This window comes from Brassica rapa, chromosome A03 (genome assembly GCF_000309985.2).
Source record: "Brassica rapa cultivar Chiifu-401-42 chromosome A03, CAAS_Brap_v3.01, whole genome shotgun sequence".
Taxonomy (NCBI): Eukaryota; Viridiplantae; Streptophyta; class Magnoliopsida; order Brassicales; family Brassicaceae; genus Brassica; species Brassica rapa.
Genome location: NC_024797.2, coordinates 5441317 through 5458913, shown reverse-complemented (window position 1 = coordinate 5458913; position 17597 = coordinate 5441317). Strand labels below are relative to the sequence as shown.

General features: G+C 34.5%; 3 protein-coding genes and 1 long non-coding RNA gene across 9 annotated transcripts; 3 read left to right on the top strand and 1 right to left on the bottom strand.

Moving 5' to 3' along the window:
• Positions 1-166: 166 nt before the first annotated feature.
• On the top strand, positions 167-8198 carry LOC103856917. Of its 4 annotated transcripts, none has more exons than XM_033288702.1 (6): positions 167-399; positions 4249-4398; positions 4480-4675; positions 4850-4903; positions 4998-5065; positions 7958-8198. In XM_033288702.1, the coding sequence occupies exons 1-6, from the start codon at positions 217-219 to the stop codon at positions 7991-7993; spliced, it is 687 nt and encodes a 228-aa protein (XP_033144593.1). In that variant the 5' UTR covers positions 167-216; the 3' UTR covers positions 7994-8198. The 4 variants fall into 4 exon arrangements, with proteins under 4 accessions (XP_033144593.1, XP_033144591.1, XP_033144592.1 ...); XM_033288700.1 differs by having other exon boundaries at positions 4989-5065; XM_033288701.1 differs by having other exon boundaries at positions 169-399; positions 4995-5065.
• On the top strand, positions 6794-8139 carry LOC103856783. Of its 2 annotated transcripts, XM_009133913.3 has the most exons (5): positions 6795-7083; positions 7230-7379; positions 7466-7661; positions 7739-7792; positions 7880-8139. In XM_009133913.3, the coding sequence occupies exons 1-5, from the start codon at positions 6901-6903 to the stop codon at positions 7960-7962; spliced, it is 666 nt and encodes a 221-aa protein (XP_009132161.1). In that variant the 5' UTR covers positions 6795-6900; the 3' UTR covers positions 7963-8139. The 2 variants fall into 2 exon arrangements, with proteins under 2 accessions (XP_009132160.1, XP_009132161.1); XM_009133912.3 differs by having other exon boundaries at positions 6794-7083; positions 7466-7792; positions 7880-8112.
• A 250-nt stretch (positions 8199-8448) lies between the features above and the next one.
• On the bottom strand, positions 8449-11018 carry LOC103856916 (ervatamin-B). The gene is made up of 6 exons (XM_009134038.2): positions 10774-11018; positions 10584-10685; positions 10426-10495; positions 9345-9589; positions 9115-9258; positions 8449-9037 (listed from the first exon to the last, which is right to left on the bottom strand). The coding sequence occupies exons 1-6, from the start codon at positions 10822-10824 to the stop codon at positions 8780-8782; spliced, it is 870 nt and encodes a 289-aa protein (XP_009132286.1). The 5' UTR covers positions 10825-11018; the 3' UTR covers positions 8449-8779.
• A 150-nt stretch (positions 11019-11168) lies between these two features.
• LOC117132976 lies at positions 11169-17419 on the top strand. 2 transcript variants are annotated; one of them, XR_004456772.1, is made up of 4 exons: positions 11169-14690; positions 15974-16337; positions 16451-16623; positions 16949-17419. It is a non-coding gene; the product is annotated as an uncharacterized LOC117132976 (long non-coding RNA). The 2 variants fall into 2 exon arrangements; XR_004456773.1 differs by having other exon boundaries at positions 11187-14690; positions 16451-16497.
• The last annotated feature ends 178 nt before the right edge of the window (positions 17420-17597 follow it).

The following is a 17597-nucleotide window of genomic DNA, read 5'->3' as shown; positions in this document are numbered from 1 at the left end:
GTGAAAGGACAAATTAAACTTTCTAGTTAGATATATGTTATGATCAACTGAATGATAACGGGCCTTATACAGCCAATGAATAATAACGGGCCTTATACAGCCAATGAATGATAACGGGCCTTATGCAGTATTAAAAATAAACAGAAACGATTTATTATTATCTTCTCTCCTCTGCTCTCTTGTCCTCCAAGAAAGTGCGTTAGGGTTTTTGTGATCATGGAGGACTCTGTTTTGGCGGAGGTTAACGTTCGTCCTCTTAAGATTGCGAGGTACCACGGAGGTTTCGAAGGAGCATCGAAATCAATCAACAACAAGCGCGACCTCAAGAGCAGAAAATTGGAAGACGATGAATATGTGCGACAGTACCTGCAGTTTTACTATCAGTTCCAGAAATCTGAGGTATGAATCGATCTTTAGATTCATTCAATTAACCTAATCGGATATGAAATTTTGGATTCTGTTTGCTTAATCAGCGGTTTATAAGTAGTTGTTTGAATAGATTGATCTCCATCACTTTACTGTTTTTGATATTTTGGAATATATTTGTTTGGTTATTTAGGGTTTCGCGATCGATTGGGATCGATTTGATTACGCCTTCTACATTAGATCGTTGGATAATCCACCACGAGATTTTTGCACTACACGAAGCCCTGCCGAGATGGTTCGTGAGGTGACACTCCTTGCAATAGAGAAACAAAACGAGCTAAGGTTAGTCTTTTGGATCTTTCTTCCTTTCTTTGTTGCTTCTGACGAGAGGATTAAATTATTTTTTAATTAATTAATTTCAGGGAACAAAACTTGTGTTGGTGGAGCACATTCAGGCGAATTTCCAATTTGTTAGTGGTCTTATGTGTTGGTTGTCATTCTGGGCTGTTGATATGAATTCATCCACAGTACCTGAGTCCAAAATCTATCAAGCTAAACTGTGGAAACGTGGAAAAGAGCATGAACTTCACCTTTTTAGGCTCAAGCCGACCGAAGAAGGTGCTTTCTTTTTAATCTCCTTTGGTTTCTGCTTTAGTATTCTTTTGGCTGATATCTTTATATATTTCCATCTTAACCTATGTGTCTCTGTGTGTGCAGAGATTGCTTCTGTTGAAGTGGAGCCTCCTTCTCCCATGCAATGTGACGACTCTGGTACTCTTTTTCTCTTCACTCTCTGACCTAAGTTTAACATAATGAGTTTTACACTGAAATCAAAATGGTGCATGACTAAGGGAAAGAAGAAAAAAAACATTAGCAGAATAAATCGGTACTTTATGGTATTACATTGAACTGAGTTGTGTTTTGCTCTTGTGTAGAAGAAGAAGCTGTTGTGTTTGCACGAGCTGGTCCCGAAGATGATCCTGGACTCCCCTTTGTTTTCCGTCGAACTGGAGCTGATCCTGGAGTCCCCTTTGTTTCCTATCGCACTGGTGGAGTCATATTGAACTAGAGCTGGTCTTGATACCGATAGCTTTGATCCGTAATAGAAAAGAATGCGGATGTATCTTAGCCTATTGTCTGTTTTATATGTTAGTTTGTTACTTTTATTTTAAAAATAAACTCAAAAATTAACAACGAGCACATATTTATTCCAATTCAATAAAAGTTTTCAAACTAATACGTGGTTCAAATAATCATTTGTAATTTTAACCACAATTATCCAAATATTTTATTCCTGTTTATTAACTGATAAATATATAACTAACTTCTTTATTTGAACGATTACTGATGTAATTAACTAACTTTTAGTATTAATGTTAAACCATATTTACCATTACTTATTAGTCTTTTATTGGAATCGAAAAACTGAACTGAACAAAAAAATCAGTATTAAGCCAAATAATTATAAATATTTGAATGGTTATTATACGTTTAGATAAAAACATATATAGTCCAAATATAAGGCTAAACACATGATTGAATAACATTAAATTTGAATATATTAACGACATGAAAGCTAGCAGACGGTGAACAAAAGATAAAAATAAAATATAACATTGAAGATATATATGGGAAAATCAAAGTAATCGATAGTATGTTGTTTATTTCTGTTTCAGAAAGTTTAACCAAAATCAGCCCAAATTTATTTGTTTTGGTTTATGTTCATTTTGGTTCAATTTTAATTCAGTTTGGTTTGTGTTCGACTCGGTTTTAGTTTTTTTTTATGTTCAGTTTGATTTAATTTGGTTTTGTTAGTGTCGACTCAGTTTATTGTTTTCTAAATTATTTTAGTTACATAGTTTCTGAACTTATATAACACTGTAGTAGATAAACCAAGAAATATAAAATCTCATTTCATATTCTGATAGTCAATATCCACATTTTAAAAAATATATTTTTCCTTTTTTTTATTTAAAAGTTACATTAATTAAAATCTGCTCTCGCTTTTTCCTCAACATTCCTAGTAAATAAACCAAGAAATATATACTTCCTATTCAAGTGGCCTTTCAACAAAACTAAAAAGTTGAAAAGAGTGATACAAAGGTGTTAGGGAAATACCCAAAGATACCACTAAAAAAAATTTTGGTCACAAATATAGACTCTAAGAATCAAAATGACCAAAATGTTTCATTAAAGAAGTAAATATACATTTATACCTCTAATGTTAACTAATTCAAACCTTAAGATTTAGAGTTAACGGGTAGAGATTTGTGATTGAGGTTTAAAATTTTATAAAATAAAAAAAATATTAAAAATTTGAAAATAAAATTTTAGAAGTAGTTTCAAAACGTATTTTCGAATTACAAAAAGAAAATTTGAAAAAAAAATTAAAAAAAATTGAGAAAAAAAATTTCAAAAAAATAAATTTTTATAAAAAAGTTCGAATTTTTTTAAATTTTTAATTTTTTTTATATATCTAGGATATTAAAGTTTTTTTACCTGTTAAATGAAACATTTTGGTTACTTTCATACTTGTGACCTATTTTTGTGACCAAAACTTGAAAATAGTATATTTATGAGAATTGTCCAGCGTGTTATCACCATGACTTTATTTCCTGCCAGACCAAAAAAAAAAAACAAATATCAGTGTCATGGAAACCATGCAAAATATGATCATTCGTTAGGATAAAAGGGTTGCCAAAAACGATAACTTACCTGTAATTTTAGTTTTGTTGATAGTTTTCTCAATAAAGTGTTATATTTTTGCTCTTTTTACATCTTTCAATATCTGCATCAGAAAATCATTATTAATAGCAATGATACGACTTCTTCAAGCATATAAATGCTACAAAAACAAAATAGAGATTTTTTTTTTTTTTTTTGCTAACATTTGGCAGATTTTTGAAGGGGAGCAAAATAGAAAGTAAAAAACTTTGATATATTCATTTCCCCCTTTGTCTCATATTTTCAGAATTGGAAAAAATATAAGCTTGATTTTTTGAAGAAAACCTTGTATGTGAGGAGTGAGGCTTGATTAATAAAGACCGTAGAAGAAAAAAGATGAAGCAAGAGCAAAAAAAAAAAATGACACAACACAAATTAACTATTTACTTCTGGGAAGAAGCAATTCATGCCCACATCGGTTGTGGATTAGGGAAGGAAGACAAAATGTAAGTAGTTAGAAGAAAGGTTAACAATCGGTCACTGGATATAACTTAAACAAATATTAACGATATAAGTAGTTAGAAGAAAGGTAATAGATTAGACCAAAAAGAAGAAAGGTAATAGAGATTTATTAGGAGAGTGAGTGGTGGGTGAATTGAATTGTTATTTGATCATAATGAATTGTAACGAGCCTTATGCAGCCAATGAGACCGTCACGGGCTTTTCTTGCGATTTTATCGAGTCCTCTCTTTTTTTTTTTTTTTTTTTTGTCACAGTATCGAGTCCTCTCTATATATGCTTTTTCACGGATAAATTTCTCTCGTCTTCGTTCAGAAAAAAAAAGAAAGAAAAAAAAACAGAAACGATTTATTATTATCTCCTCTGCTCTCTTGTCCTCCAAGAAAGTGCGTTAGGGTTTTTGTGATCATGGAGGACTCTGTTTTGGCGGAGGTTAACGTTCGTCCTCTTAAGATTGCGAGGTACCATGGAGCTTTCGAAGGAGCATCGAAATCAATCAACAAAAAGCGCGACCTCAAGAGCAGAAAATTGGAAGACGATGAATATTTGCGTCAATACATTCAGTTTCACTATCAGTTCCAAAAATCCGAGGTATGAATCGATCTTTAGATTCATCCAGTTAACCTAATCAGATATGGAATTAGGGATTCTGTTTGCTTAATCAGCTGTTTATAAGTAGTTGTTTGTTTGGTTAATTAGGGTTTTGCGGTTGATTGGGATCAATTTGATTACTCGTTCTACATTAAATCGTTGGATAATCCACCACGAGGTTTTAGCAGTACAAAAACTGGTGCGCAGATTGTACGTGAGGTGACACTCCTTGCCATAGGGATACAAAACGAAGCTAAGGTCAGTCTTTGGATCATTCTTCCTTTGTTGGTTTTGATTTTGGAGAGGATTAACACATTAAGCTTTAATTAATTAATTCAGGGAACAAAACTCGTGTTGGTGGAGCACATTCAGGCGAATTTCCAATTTGCTTGTGGCCTTTTGTGTTGGCTGTCATTCTGGGCTATGGATATGAATTCTTCATCCACCCCTGAGTCCAAAATCTATCAAGCTAAACTGTGGCGACGCGGAAAAGAGCATGAACTTCACCTTTTCAGGCTCAAGCCCACCGACGAAGGTTATTTCTTTTTTTTTAATCTGCTTTAGTGTTCTTCTTGGCGCATAGCAAAATTAACTGGTATACCTGACTATATGACTATCTAGTATAGGTGTTGCGCATGCCTATATTAGTGTGTATTCTTTTGTCTGCTATTTGTATATTTTTCCAATAGTAACGTGTGTGTGTGTGCAGAGATTGCTTCTGTTGAAGTGGAGCCTCCTTCTCCCATGCTATGTCAAGACTCTGGTACTCTTTTCTCTTCGCTCTCTCAAAAAACATTAGTTGATAAATCGCTACTTTACCTGATTACTTATGTTTTGCTCGTGTGTAGACAAAGAAGCTGTAGTGTTTGCCCGAGCTGGTCCTGAAGATGATCCTGGACTCCCCTTTGTTTTCCATCGAACTGGAGTTGATCCTGGAGTCCCCTTTGGCTGGTCTTGATCCTGATAGCATAGTTCCCTAAGAGAAAAGATTAGGATAAACCATCGATAGTGTTTGCTCGAACTAAAACAATTTTTCGGTTTTTTAAAATAAAAATAGACAGTAGTGATTTCAAAACCTGTGAACTTGGGAGGACCACCAATATACTAAACCGATGATATAGACTATAAAGTAAGTAAAACTGTTAGTTTGTTTTCGGGGGATGGGTTTCATTGTAATCAAGTTACTTGTATCACAAGTTTAGTTTCCAGCGTGTGATACAAGTTTAGTTGGCTGCGTTTTCATTTGAAATGGTACTGAAGTTGTTACGAACAAGGGAAAAATGAATTAAAATGATTGAATTAAGAAATCAACGGGCTGGAAATTCTTACTTTCTTGGTTCAGGTGAATTTTGCTTCCCATACTCGTTCCCCATCCTCCTCACGAAATCAACGTTGGTTTAATGTAGAAAATTTCGGAGAGTTTCAGGTGTGACCAAAGGAGTAAGCGTGGTCAATGTTGTACGAGCTTCTCGCTGATTATGTAAATATATGGTTTGTTGTGTTAAAAAAAAAAGTAGATGGAAAAGTTCACTGAATACCGAAAGATGCTTCAAGCTTCATCATGTCTCGTTTTCAGTGTTACTGTAGGCGGATGCTTCATGAGCCTCAGTCCCGTTTACCTTCAGTTACGACCAATCTTGATTGTTAAAATCGAATATAGACTGTCGAACCGGTCTGTAAAGGAAGGTGTGTGATGCCGTTTGCCTGAAACCGTGATATTAACATTCAAATTAGACCAAACATAATGTCTTGTTTCTGCTCTCTCTTTTGTTCAAACGGTCTCTTGTTTTTAAGGTACAAATATCTTTTTAACTAAAAGTCGAACCGGGAGTGATATCTTCCGATTGTCGCTTAACCGGTCGCTAGAAGTACTAAGTGTTGCTTGACGCACAAGACACCTTTCTTTCCTTTAGTTTATTAACTTAAATGTGCAAACACTTCAATGTTCTGTAACCGGCAGAGGACCTGTCAACGCGAACCAGATTGCACCATAACCGATGATGATCCGTGCTCCCTCAAGCTGCTTCCGATTGATAAAAAGAATAAAAAGAAGAGGGAATTGGAAAAATAGGTCACAATGAATATTATAAAGTTGAGAGATTATGAAAGAGAAAAAAACCAAGTTTTTGGAAAACCAAGTTTTTGTTTCCAAACTAGCATTCAAGAATCAAAGTCACAAAAATATGTTTTATTAAGAGATAAATATACACTTATACCCCTTGGGTTAATTAATCCAAACTTTAGGGTTTAGAGTTAAGGGGTGAAATTTTGAAATTAAGGTTTAAAATTTTATAAAATAAAAAATAAAAACTAAAAAATAAAAAAATTTAAAACAGTTTCAAAAGTATTTTTGAATTATAAAAAATTTTGAAAAAAAATAAAAAAAATTGAAAAAAATATTTTTAAAAATATTAAAAAGTTTTGAATCTGAAACTATAAAAAAATTTATTTTTTTCATTTTTTTATTTGTTATTATTTATTGATTTAATTTTAAACTAAGGGTATTAAGGATATTTTAACTTAATGAAAACACACAACTATTTATTTCTGGTTAAAATTATGTGATGAAAACGTTAATGATAATGGGCCTTATCTTGGCAGGCCTTTTTGGGTGATTTTGTTGAATACTTTATAAATACCAACAAGTTTCTCGCGTCTTCTTCCTCCAGAAAAAGGAAAAGAAACGATTCCCTTTATTATATTTATCTTCTCTCCTCTGCTCTTTTGTCCTTGGGGAAGGTGCGAGCTAGGGTTTGGAACATGGCGGACTCTGTTGTAGCGGAGGTTAACGTTCGTCCTCTTAAGATTGCGAGGTACCACGGAGGTTTCGAAGGAGCATCGAAATCAATCATCAAAAAGCGCGACCTCAAGAGCAGAAAATTGGAAGACGATGAATATTTGCGACAGTACATTCAGTTTTACTATCAGTTCCAGAAATCCGAGGTATGAATCGATCTTTAGTCTCATATGTTATGAAATTTGGGGTTCTGTTTGCTCAATCAGCTGTTTATAAGGAGTTGTTTGAGTAGCTCGATCTCCATCGCTTTACTGTTTTTGATACATTGGAATATATTTGTTTGGTTATTCAGGGTTTTGCGGTTGATTGGGATCGATTTGATTACTCCTTCTACACTAAATCGTTGGATAATCCACCACGAGGTTTTTGCAATAGAAGAAGCGCTGCCGAGATTGTCCGTGAGGTGACACTCCTTGCCATAGAGAGACAAAACGAAGCTAAGGTTAGTCTTTTGGATCTTGCTTCCTTTGTTGAATGTATATGATTCTGTAGAGAATAGACTCCAAGCTTTTAATTAATTAATTTCAGGGAACAAAACTTGTGTTGGCGGAGCACATTCAGGCGAATTATCAGTTTGCTAGCGGTCTTATGTGTTGGTTGTCATTCTGGGCTGTCGATATGAATTCATCCACAGTACCTGAGTCCAAAATCTATCAAGCTAAAATCTGGCAACGCGGGAAAGAGCACGAACTTCACCTTTTCAGGCTCAAGCCCACCGACGAAGGTGATTCCTTATTTGTTTCTGCTTTACTCTTCTTTTGGCTTCTATCTTTATATTCCCATCTTAACTTGTGTGTGCAGAGATTGCTTCTGTTGAAGTGGAGCCTCCTTCTCCCATGCTATGTGAAGACTCTGGTACTCTTTTTCTCTTCGCTCTCTCTAAAAATATTAGTTGATAAATCGCTACTTTACCTGACTACGTTGTGTTTTGCTCTTGTGTAGACGAAGAAGCTGTAGTGTTTGCCCGAGCTGGTCCTGAAGATGATCCTCGGCTCCCCTTTGTTTTCCATCGAACTGGAGCCTGATCCCGGAGTCCCCTTTGGCTTCGTTCCGTGAGAAAAAAAAAATGCGGATGTATCTCGTTTACATTAATGTTTCCTAATTTAGTTGTCAAACCTGGGCAGATTAATACTTTATTGCTTTTATATTTAAAATGAAGATCTTGAATATGATATCAGTGATTACCCCAAATCTTACCTTTATATATGGGTTTTGTAACGAACAAGTGATTTCTACTTCTAATCACATGAGATAGCAGATATAAATCCAAATCTTGCCCGACTTATAACATAAGTTCCCATTTGAAATACAACCCTTTCTCTTTCTTCTTCAAATGTTCTTATAGACAGACACTTTCCTCTTTCTCCACAGACTCTTTTGTCGGGAAAGAAACCTTACTTACAGGCACAAGTACAATAAGAATTTGCGAATCCGGTAAAACCACAATAGCAGCCTATTTGTTTCATGAAAACTTATATAGATTCGATTTCATCTTTGCTTAGTTCTAAACGAATAAATACCGTAGCTAAATCTCTCCTCTCTCTTATGTTTCTAATAAACTAGTCAAGCAAAACTGACTGAATAAAGTGTTACATTATTCTGTTCATATTCTTGTCTTCTACAAAAGGACACAATGACCACATCAAAGCGTAAGTATCTAGTTCATGTCGTCAAACCAAATAGCACGATCTCACAAATTTTTCATGCAAAATAGTATCATCATTCACGATCATCCATGTCTCTTCAATAAGACTTTTGAAAGTTTAAAGATCAAACATGCACAGTGTCTAAAGGATCAAAATCTCATACGCATGCATGAGATTGAGAGACCAAATTAAACCATCATGCTCCGCTCTTTGGTCCGGGAGGTCTCGGATGATCTCTCTTGTTAGGAATAATGATTTCAGTGAACTGAGAGATAGAGCGACCACTTATTGGCTGACGATACACATACGCATATCCTCTATCTCCCCAATCTTCTCCCCATGAATTTTGCACAATCCAATAAGGTCTTCCGTTGCGGTTTCCAAAGCCAACAATAAGGACGTTATGCACTGCTGGGTCAGCTGGATCTGTAGTACGGTCATGTTGATATATCATCTGCAAAATAAACATATCATTAGATTTAGCTTAGACCAAAATAATCAATAATAAAACAAGTTTGAATTTTAACTTACGTCTCTTCCAAAGTCATAGTAATGTAACTCGGCATTGATTGGTATGAGACCAATAACAGGTTGCCTCCTAACTATGTCTTCAAGGTCTGCATCTTCAAAGTCGGTCAAATGAGTGAAGCCATCCACCTTGTGATAGTTGATATGCTGAAAACATAAACAAGATTTAGTCAAAACCTGTTATCTGTAGTATTATTACATAGCTGGGAAAATAAATAGTTTAATTTTCTTACCTGTTGATGAGTGCAGTTCTTCCTCACTAGTTGTCGACCGTGACTTCTGCATCGACTTTCCAGGCAAACTCCGGATGATTTCATGAAACTAAGGGCGTTTCTGATGTTGTTGATGCCTCTTTCTGCATCAAAATTCACATGGTTGACTATGTGTTGAATAGACAACTCAAGTTGTTGTGGAACAACGACGCCAATGTTCAATAATGCTTGAACCACTCTCACTATCGCTACTGCCCAACAAGTTGCTGCATAAAGGTTCAAGAAGATGGTTCGTAAAATAAATCAAACATCAAATCCCATTGCAAAAGTGAAATAAATATCAGACTACAAGACTAATTGTCAAAAGCTCCAAGCAAGACGTTAGAAGTTCAAGAAGATGGTTCGAATATAGCTATGGTTAGTATAGAGTTTGATTAAACAAACCCAAAAAGTTCAGGAAATGAAGTGGACACTTGTCAAGGGAAGAGAAAAGCATATCTCTAGAGGTCTAGGTAACCGCAATTCCTAAGACGTTGGCGTTATTTCATTATCTAGGTGTTATTAAGCTTTGTTTGGGTTTGCAAATTAATGTTGTAATACTCTATGGTTTCCATTAAACTTGTAACAAACTATATAGCCTAAAAGTTATATCAGTTACATTTATTTTAATGCATCAAATTAGTTTAAGAGAAAAGACTAATTGCAACGTTGAATGAAATTAGTCTATTTAGTTTTTAATACAACAATATTAGTCTTCAGTTTTACATCAATTTATCAATTTTGAAAGTCTGTTTTTTTTACCAAAACTGAAGCATTTACTTTGTATTATTAAGCTTAATGTGTTATTAAGCTTTGTTTGGGTGTGCAAATTAATGTTGTAATACTCTATGGTTTCCATTAAACTTGTAACAAACTATATAGCTTAAAAGCTATACCAGTTACATTTATTTTAATGCATCAAATTAGTTTAAAAGAAAAGACTAATTGCAATGATAAATAAAATTAGTCATTTTAGTTTTTAATATAACAATATGAGCCTTCAGTTTTACATCGATTCATTAATTTTGACAAGTCTATGTTTTTCTAAAATTGAAGCATTTACCTTGATCTCTTTGATCTATTACGGGTCCAAGAACACCATCGTAATCCCTCCAGTCCCAACGATCATAGCTCTGCATATATGAAATTATAAAATACTAAAACACTCTTTTTGTAACTATAGACATTGTGGAATTGTTTTAATAAACCATAACATTTTACCTCATAATCATAATAGTCATAATAGGCTCCTGACCCCACATTTTCGTAGTCTCCTTCAGTTTCCTCGACTCTAGATGAACTAGTTTCTCCAGTAGTAAAGACCTATTTAAACATATAGATATCAGTAAAAATTAGCTAAACAATGAGATAAACTAAATAGACTTGGATCTAGCTAGGGTTTATGACTTACGGTTTCTGGTTCTTCATATATCTCTTTTCCTTTCCTTTTGTTGTTGTCCATCTGTAGCTACAGCTTGTATAACCGAGAGAGACAGAGATCTTTCTTTACTGATTGGAAACGACCGAGAGAGTGTGACAGAAAGAGTGATTTGAACGAGAGGTTAGAGAGAGAGAGAGAGAGAGAGAGAGAGAGAGAGAGAGAGAGAGAGAGAGAGAGAGAGAGAGAGAGAGAGAGAGAGAGAGAGAGAGGAGAGAGAGAGAGAGAGAGAGAGAGAGAGAGCTTCCTTTACTGATTGGAAACGAGAGAGAAAGAGTGACAGAAAGAGTGATTTGAACGAGAGATTTGAGATTTTAGACGGAAACAAGAGAGAGAGAGAGAGTGAGAGATTTGCCATTGATGGGGTTTGAAGAAAATGTGAGAGGCTTAAGAGGGAGAGAGTGTGTGTGTGCGCTTTAGTACAGAGATTTGTCATTTTCTGTCATAATTGTTTCTTTTCTGTTTGTATGGTTTTATTTATTATCGTTATATCAAATGATTTTCCAATAACCAATTTACTGTTACTCTACTAGTACTATCAAATTTGTTGACATAATAATTTTGTGAAACTTGAACTTCCATATTAGGTTCAAGGATGTAGTATAAAGAATAAATAATACTCCTAGGTCTTCAAAATTAAATTCTTTGATTGCAAGAAAAAATCATAAAACATGTGCTTCATAACATAGTTTCATTCATTATAAACTAACATTTCAAATGTTGATGAATAGTTCATATGGTCATTTATAATTTATTGTTTGCATGGTCCCATTTGATACGATGTTCTTTAGGGCACAAGGAATAAAATATTGAAATTGTTCTTTATCCTCATATGGTATCATATGCCTTGCCCCCAGAGGGGTATCAAATGTCTGATTTCTTTTTCTTTTTTTTTTTGTGAAATGTCTGTTATTTTCTTTAAGTATTATCGGTTCTTATTACCTTAAATTCCAGAGTTTTACTAACAGTTGAAAACTAATGAGTGCTGGTTAAATTTCCAAATCTTAGTAACATCAGACAAATTTAGATTGTAAGAACATCATATTAATCTTAAAAAATACTTATATATATTTAATACTTCATCAAAGAAGTCCATATTCTACACCGGCAAAAATTGTATGCTTTCCCATCACGAGTCTGCCACGGACAGAGACAGGTGTCTATCCAGGGAAAGTGTAACACATGGCAATGACCGTCAATAAAATGTGCTATGGAGTATGCCAGTCTGGTATCGTACTAAGTAATTAATATTATGGAATTGGTTTGTATTTTTAAAAGCTAGGCTTGGAAGAGAATGTAGAAATAACATGTTTAAGAAATAAAAAGATGATAATTGCATTATTACATAGTTTTACATTTCTTAGTTTTTCTGTTCGTGAACCTTCATTATCCAAAATTCTTAATATTTATTTCGACTTCGCAAAGTAACAGACAAATTTTCACATGTGATAACATTATATTATCATCATCAATTAATGGTATAGAGTCTGAAGATCCGCTGACATCTGATGCGCCTATCCTTCTTTGCTTTTCACCGTAAATCACTAGGTAATTAAATACGAGTACTAATTGAATTCCACAATTATATTAACACCAAATAACTTATTCACTTTTGTATATCTTTAATTATGTCATTACGTAAGATCACTATTAGCATTCTTATTTTGCATATGGATCTTGTATTTTCAAAATTTTATTGTGAAGCTGTATCTTCCAGAAATCTATTTATTTTTATTTGAAATTGTCAATAAGTATATCTGTGGAAAACATAATTGTGATAAGATCTCTAGAAATGTATCAAACAAGGTCGCTTTCAATTGATATATACATCTTTTCGAAATCTTTTATTTAGTAGTTCGACACTCTTTATATACTTAAGAAACAAACAAAAAGATTATTGTCTTGTTGAATCCTTACTGCAAAATTATTTTCTTTTTATATTTTTCCCTAATGGAAAAGCGATATATACCCTGCAACAACAAAAATAGTTCTTTTGGTTTTTATATGATTGTTGATTTCTTTTTTCTATTATTATATGTATATTTTTTGTTGTTTTCTGATTTCTTTATTGCATCGTTATTGGTTTGAAACAACTACTTTATTAGTCTCATCGTACGTACGTTCTGTCTGCATCCCTGCCAAAATAAGACGAAAAATGCACACTACCAAAACCTACGAATTGTTTGGGACCGTTGCCTATAGAATAGTAAATTACAAAGATAGGTTTGTATAATTGCATGTATACGTTCTGTCTATATAGTGGACGATAGAAGAGACTAAAACACTTTTCAATTCCTGTTTTGTCTCTATCTCGAGAGGAACGAACTATTCTTACTTCTTGAATGTGTTTATTAAACATCAACATCTTTAACAATTATGCAAAGGAATCCATATTTGGCAAAATACAGGCACGAGGACACGAGGTTTACATTATTCAGATTACAAATCTATTAAACACTCTTACTTACTTTTGGTATTTTAATCTCATGGATGTTTGTCGGATTCTTAAGTTTGGTAGACGAACAATATTTTGACTATTTGGATATACTAAAACATTTACAACTTTAAGTAATGTCTAATCTATATCAACATCTAGAGAGACCAATGGTAAAGAAAATTTGAAGATACAGATGATAGTTTCTAAAAAGTACTTATATAGTTACCGCTAGAGCTACCGACTTTTTTAAGTAAGAGAAAGAGATTAGCCTCCGACTCTCGGCGGAGTATTTGTTAATAGTTGGAATTTCATGATATGTAACGATGCTTTATCATTTTAATTTATTTTGATTATATTTAAAAGTTGTTAAAACTATCTTATTAAATCCACGATTTATATTGGTTAAATCAAATCAATCATGCCATTTAAAAATGTTATGGCGAAACTTTTTCGGTGCTTTGATTGTCTCGATCAAAGTGTTTCATGTTTCCAAAACGTTCACCAGAAAGGAAAGTTTGTTCCCCAATATGGAACTTTTTAATCTGAAATATAATTTGTGATTTGGGCATTAATTCTCACATACGGAAATTATAACAAAATTTGGTTTGAGATCCGTGTCTGTAGTAAGGATATAAACTATGAGGTCCCATTTTCTCTAAACATCTAATTCTATTATAACTAAATTCCATGGTAGGAGAAATCTACTGTCTTGGAGTCCAAACTGGGATCATTAAAATTAGAAAACCGGGTCAGAAACCAATTTGGCTTTATCAATGGTTGGACCAAGTTCTATTATCTAATGTAAACTATTTACGTAAATAAAAATATGTTATTGGATACAAAAAATATAGACATCAAAAAGAAAAGTGAGAAATAGAGAAACATTAGGGAAATTTTAATAGTGCATCATCTCAAATCTTGTTTTTAACTCAATCCTTTAAGAAAAGATATTGAGAATTAGGGCATTCGGGTTGGACGATGTGTCCCCGCCACTTTTTTGTATCCCTAAAGTATATCGACCTCTTCAACACGTGGCAATTTGAGTCAAACAGTATTTGTCTACAGCTGTTTTCGGTCGAGGTTAAACAATCCCCGAATCAATTGCGTGCCACGTATGGTACGGAAACACCGTTAAAACTCAAATTCGTAAAGTAAGAAGATCCTATTGAAAACTTAACGGGCGCCGTGAAAACGTTTATGATACAAAAAAACGTTTAGTGGACGACGTCGGTTCGAGGACCCAGCTGGAAAAGAAAAACTGGAGCCCCAAAAGTCCAAAACCACCTTTATCGAAAATTGAAGCTCAGTCTTTCTCTTTCTCTTTCGGCTTTGATCATTTATACTCGAGAAACATGGTCGTACGTCGAGGTCTTGGGCTACTTCAATCCTTTGCCAGGAATGTGCAGGGGAGGATGGTGGTAAGAGAATGGGGTCTCAAGTTCGATCGAATCAAGTATGTGCCCCCCGCTTCTCTCTCATTTACTCGTGTCTTTGAATCCACTAGAGTGAACCTGTTAGTTTCTGGAAAATTCCCTTTTCGAGAATGTGAATAGAGCTGGTGGTTTGGTTTAAGGGTACATTACTCGGAAGCAGTCTTTCTTAGTTTTGTATATATAATTTACATTTTGTAAAAAAGTAGAAGAACGAACGATCAAGGCATTGTTCTTCCTACTTACTTGAATCACTCACTGCTCTGGGTTTATTATGCATTTGAATGTTTTGGTGGCATTATTAGCCAGGGAGGTGTAGCTACTACCTTTTTTAAACCTCTGGTTCTGTATAGTTAACTGTCTTTGGGTCTAACAAAGAAAATGAGATGAGTCTTGAATGGTATTTGTTACCAAAAGGTGAATGACTGACTGCACATGTTTCTTTCTAATCAGCCAGGCTGTTTAAGTGTTAACTAAAATCCAACATTTAAGGAAAAATAATAATTTGTGGGAATGCTTTAACAAATCCAACTAATTAAAATATAAATCTGTGAAATGGAGCTGGTTACGCTATATGATTGTGAGTGTACAAAAGTAGGTTCTTTGAAGCAACGCCATTCTGATTTCTCTTCTGCTTACCTGAATAATCACTGTTCTGAACTTCTGGTTTTCTGCATTTGCAATTTTTATGGTTGATGATTGCTTATGTAGCTTTAAGATATCAGTCAGGGTTTAGCTGCCTCTAGAAATCTCAAATGCATGGGGGTTCATAGTCAAATTTTCGTTATACTTAAAACTTACAAAAGAATGATATATAACTGTTAGCTGAAGCAATGCTGTAACACATTGAAATCCAGTCAATTACTAGACAAATTTAGTTTTGTGGAAATGCATTAAAAAATTCTGGTGGGTATATATCAATTGAAACTCTTCCTGTAGTCGTATCAAACAAACTGTGGAACTAAATTATGGGCACAATTGCTTCCCATTACTTACTGTAAGATGACGATTTTTTATTGACTCACTATTCTTATACACGCTTGCATTCCTATACAACCTCTTTGCTTAAGTATATGGCTATGGAGCTTTGGAATCTTGTTATGCTCTTCTGCATCATTATAATAAGTTCCAAGTTTATGACATCCGGATAGTAGCAGAACACAACATAGCCAAGATTACCTAGAACCTGGTCACAAAATCTCTTGTTCTGAATGGGTAGTGTCAACGAAAGATGCGTTTAGTTTTTGATTAATGGACATTTTGGTCGGTTTTAAAAATATTTGTGTGGTTATCTCTTGGTGCTCAGGCATCAGACCCGGTTCAACGACTCCTATTCAGATCGGGTTTACTTCCTCCTCCTCCTCCAATGGTGGCTATGGGACGTAAAGGTGGAGAAAGAGACACTCGCACGGTTGATCCAATGACAGGTCGGTATGTGGATGCTGAGAATAAACCACCGGTTATCACTAACCAGCCTAAGGAAGAAGGAAATGCAGAAGAACAGAGTCCATGAACTAATCGTGTGTATCCTTTGTCGTTGTAGCTTCTCTAAAGTTCAGCTCGTTACTTCTGTTCTGTCTAATGCACATTAGAAAAATCCGTATGTTTATTAGGTACGAGCGGCGAGATGTTTACCAATCTTATGCAAAACCGGCACACATTTTGCATTGGTATTATTAATAAGGAAATTGATTATTTTCTGGGGGCTCATTTATTTGTTAGCTTCTTCTTCTTGGTAACAAAGTTGTTTTTCTAATCCCTAAGTTCTTCAATCTGTTTGCAGTTCTTTAAGACGAGGAGGACCGAGAAGGCCTTGTCAACGCTTTCAAGGTGAAGTTTTGTTTCTGTATACTTGAAGGGAATGTGCGATTTAGGGGTTTTGTTTCCTGAGTATACAATGACGTTTCCGTAGCTTAGGAGTGTAGCTTCGTGCTCTATGTCGGTCTATTACAAAAGGTGAATCTACATGTTTCCACGGTTGGTTTAGATCATTTTTCTTTCTTATCATGCTATTGAACTGTTAGCCGAAGCAATACTGTAACACGTTTTGAAATCCAATCAATTACTAAACAAATTTAATTTTGCGGAAATGCTTATACACGCTTGCATTCCTATACAACCTCTTTGCTTTAAGTAATATGGTCATGTAGCTTTGGACTCTTGTCATGCTCCTTTGCATCATTATAAGTTAAAAGTTTATGACATCCGGATAGTAGCTGAACTCATGCCAAGATGTGTCTAGTTTTGATTAATGGACATCTTGTTCGGTTTTTATGTACAGGTACTGGTTATCTGTTGGTGCTCAGGCATCAGACCCGGTTCATTGACTCCTATTTAGATCCTGTTTGCTTCCTCCTCCTCCAATGGTGGCTATGGGACTTATAGGTGGAGAAAGAGACACTCGTGTGGTCGATCCGATCCAATGACAGGTCGCTATGTGGACGCAGAGAATAAACCAGCGGTTATAAATAACAAGCCTAAAGAAGAAGTAAATGCTGAAGACAAGAGTCCATGATTCGTTAGACTAATGAAGAAGACAAGAGTCCATGAACTAATCGTGTGTAACCTTTGAAGAAGACAAGAGTCCATGAGGCATGAACTAATCGTGTGTAACCTTTGTCGGTGTAGCTTCTCTAAAGTTCAGTTTGTTACTTCTGTCTAATGCACATTAGCAAAATCCTCTATGTTTAGGTCTGAGCTGCAAGGTGTTTACCAATCTTATGCAAAACCAGGCACGCATTTTGTATCGGTACTAAATTTTTTTTTTTTTTTTTTTTTTTGTGTTTACCAATCTTATGCAAAACCAGGCACGCATTTTCTTATTGGGGCTCAATACCTATATATGAAAATTAAATTTCCCATTTTCTCAATACTTATAAGTATAACCTAAATCATATTTGAAGGAAAATTAATTGTAAAATGTAAAATTA

Bases quoted from the DNA above. Each gene is read 5' to 3' on its own strand.
- LOC103856917 (XM_033288700.1), top strand. From the start codon at position 217: ATGGAGGACTCTGTTTTGGCGGAGGTTAACGTTCGTCCTCTTAAGATT. The intron at 4,399-4,479 runs GTCAGTCTTTGG...TAATTAATTCAG, and splicing joins GGATACAAAACGAAGCTAAG to GGAACAAAACTCGTGTTGGT. The intron at 5,066-7,957 runs GTTGATCCTGGA...ATCGAACTGGAG, and splicing joins TTGTTTTCCATCGAACTGGA to CCTGATCCCGGAGTCCCCTT.
- LOC103856916 (XM_009134038.2), bottom strand. From the start codon at position 10,824: ATGGACAACAACAAAAGGAAAGGAAAAGAGATATATGAAGAACCAGAA. The intron at 10,686-10,773 runs GTAAGTCATAAA...ATGTTTAAATAG, and splicing joins TATATGAAGAACCAGAAACC to GTCTTTACTACTGGAGAAAC. The intron at 9,590-10,425 runs GTAAATGCTTCA...ACCTTTATGCAG, and splicing joins AATAGATCAAAGAGATCAAG to CAACTTGTTGGGCAGTAGCG.
- LOC103856783 (XM_009133912.3), top strand. From the start codon at position 6,901: ATGGCGGACTCTGTTGTAGCGGAGGTTAACGTTCGTCCTCTTAAGATT. The intron at 7,084-7,229 runs GTATGAATCGAT...TTGGTTATTCAG, and splicing joins ATCAGTTCCAGAAATCCGAG to GGTTTTGCGGTTGATTGGGA. The intron at 7,380-7,465 runs GTTAGTCTTTTG...AATTAATTTCAG, and splicing joins AGAGACAAAACGAAGCTAAG to GGAACAAAACTTGTGTTGGC.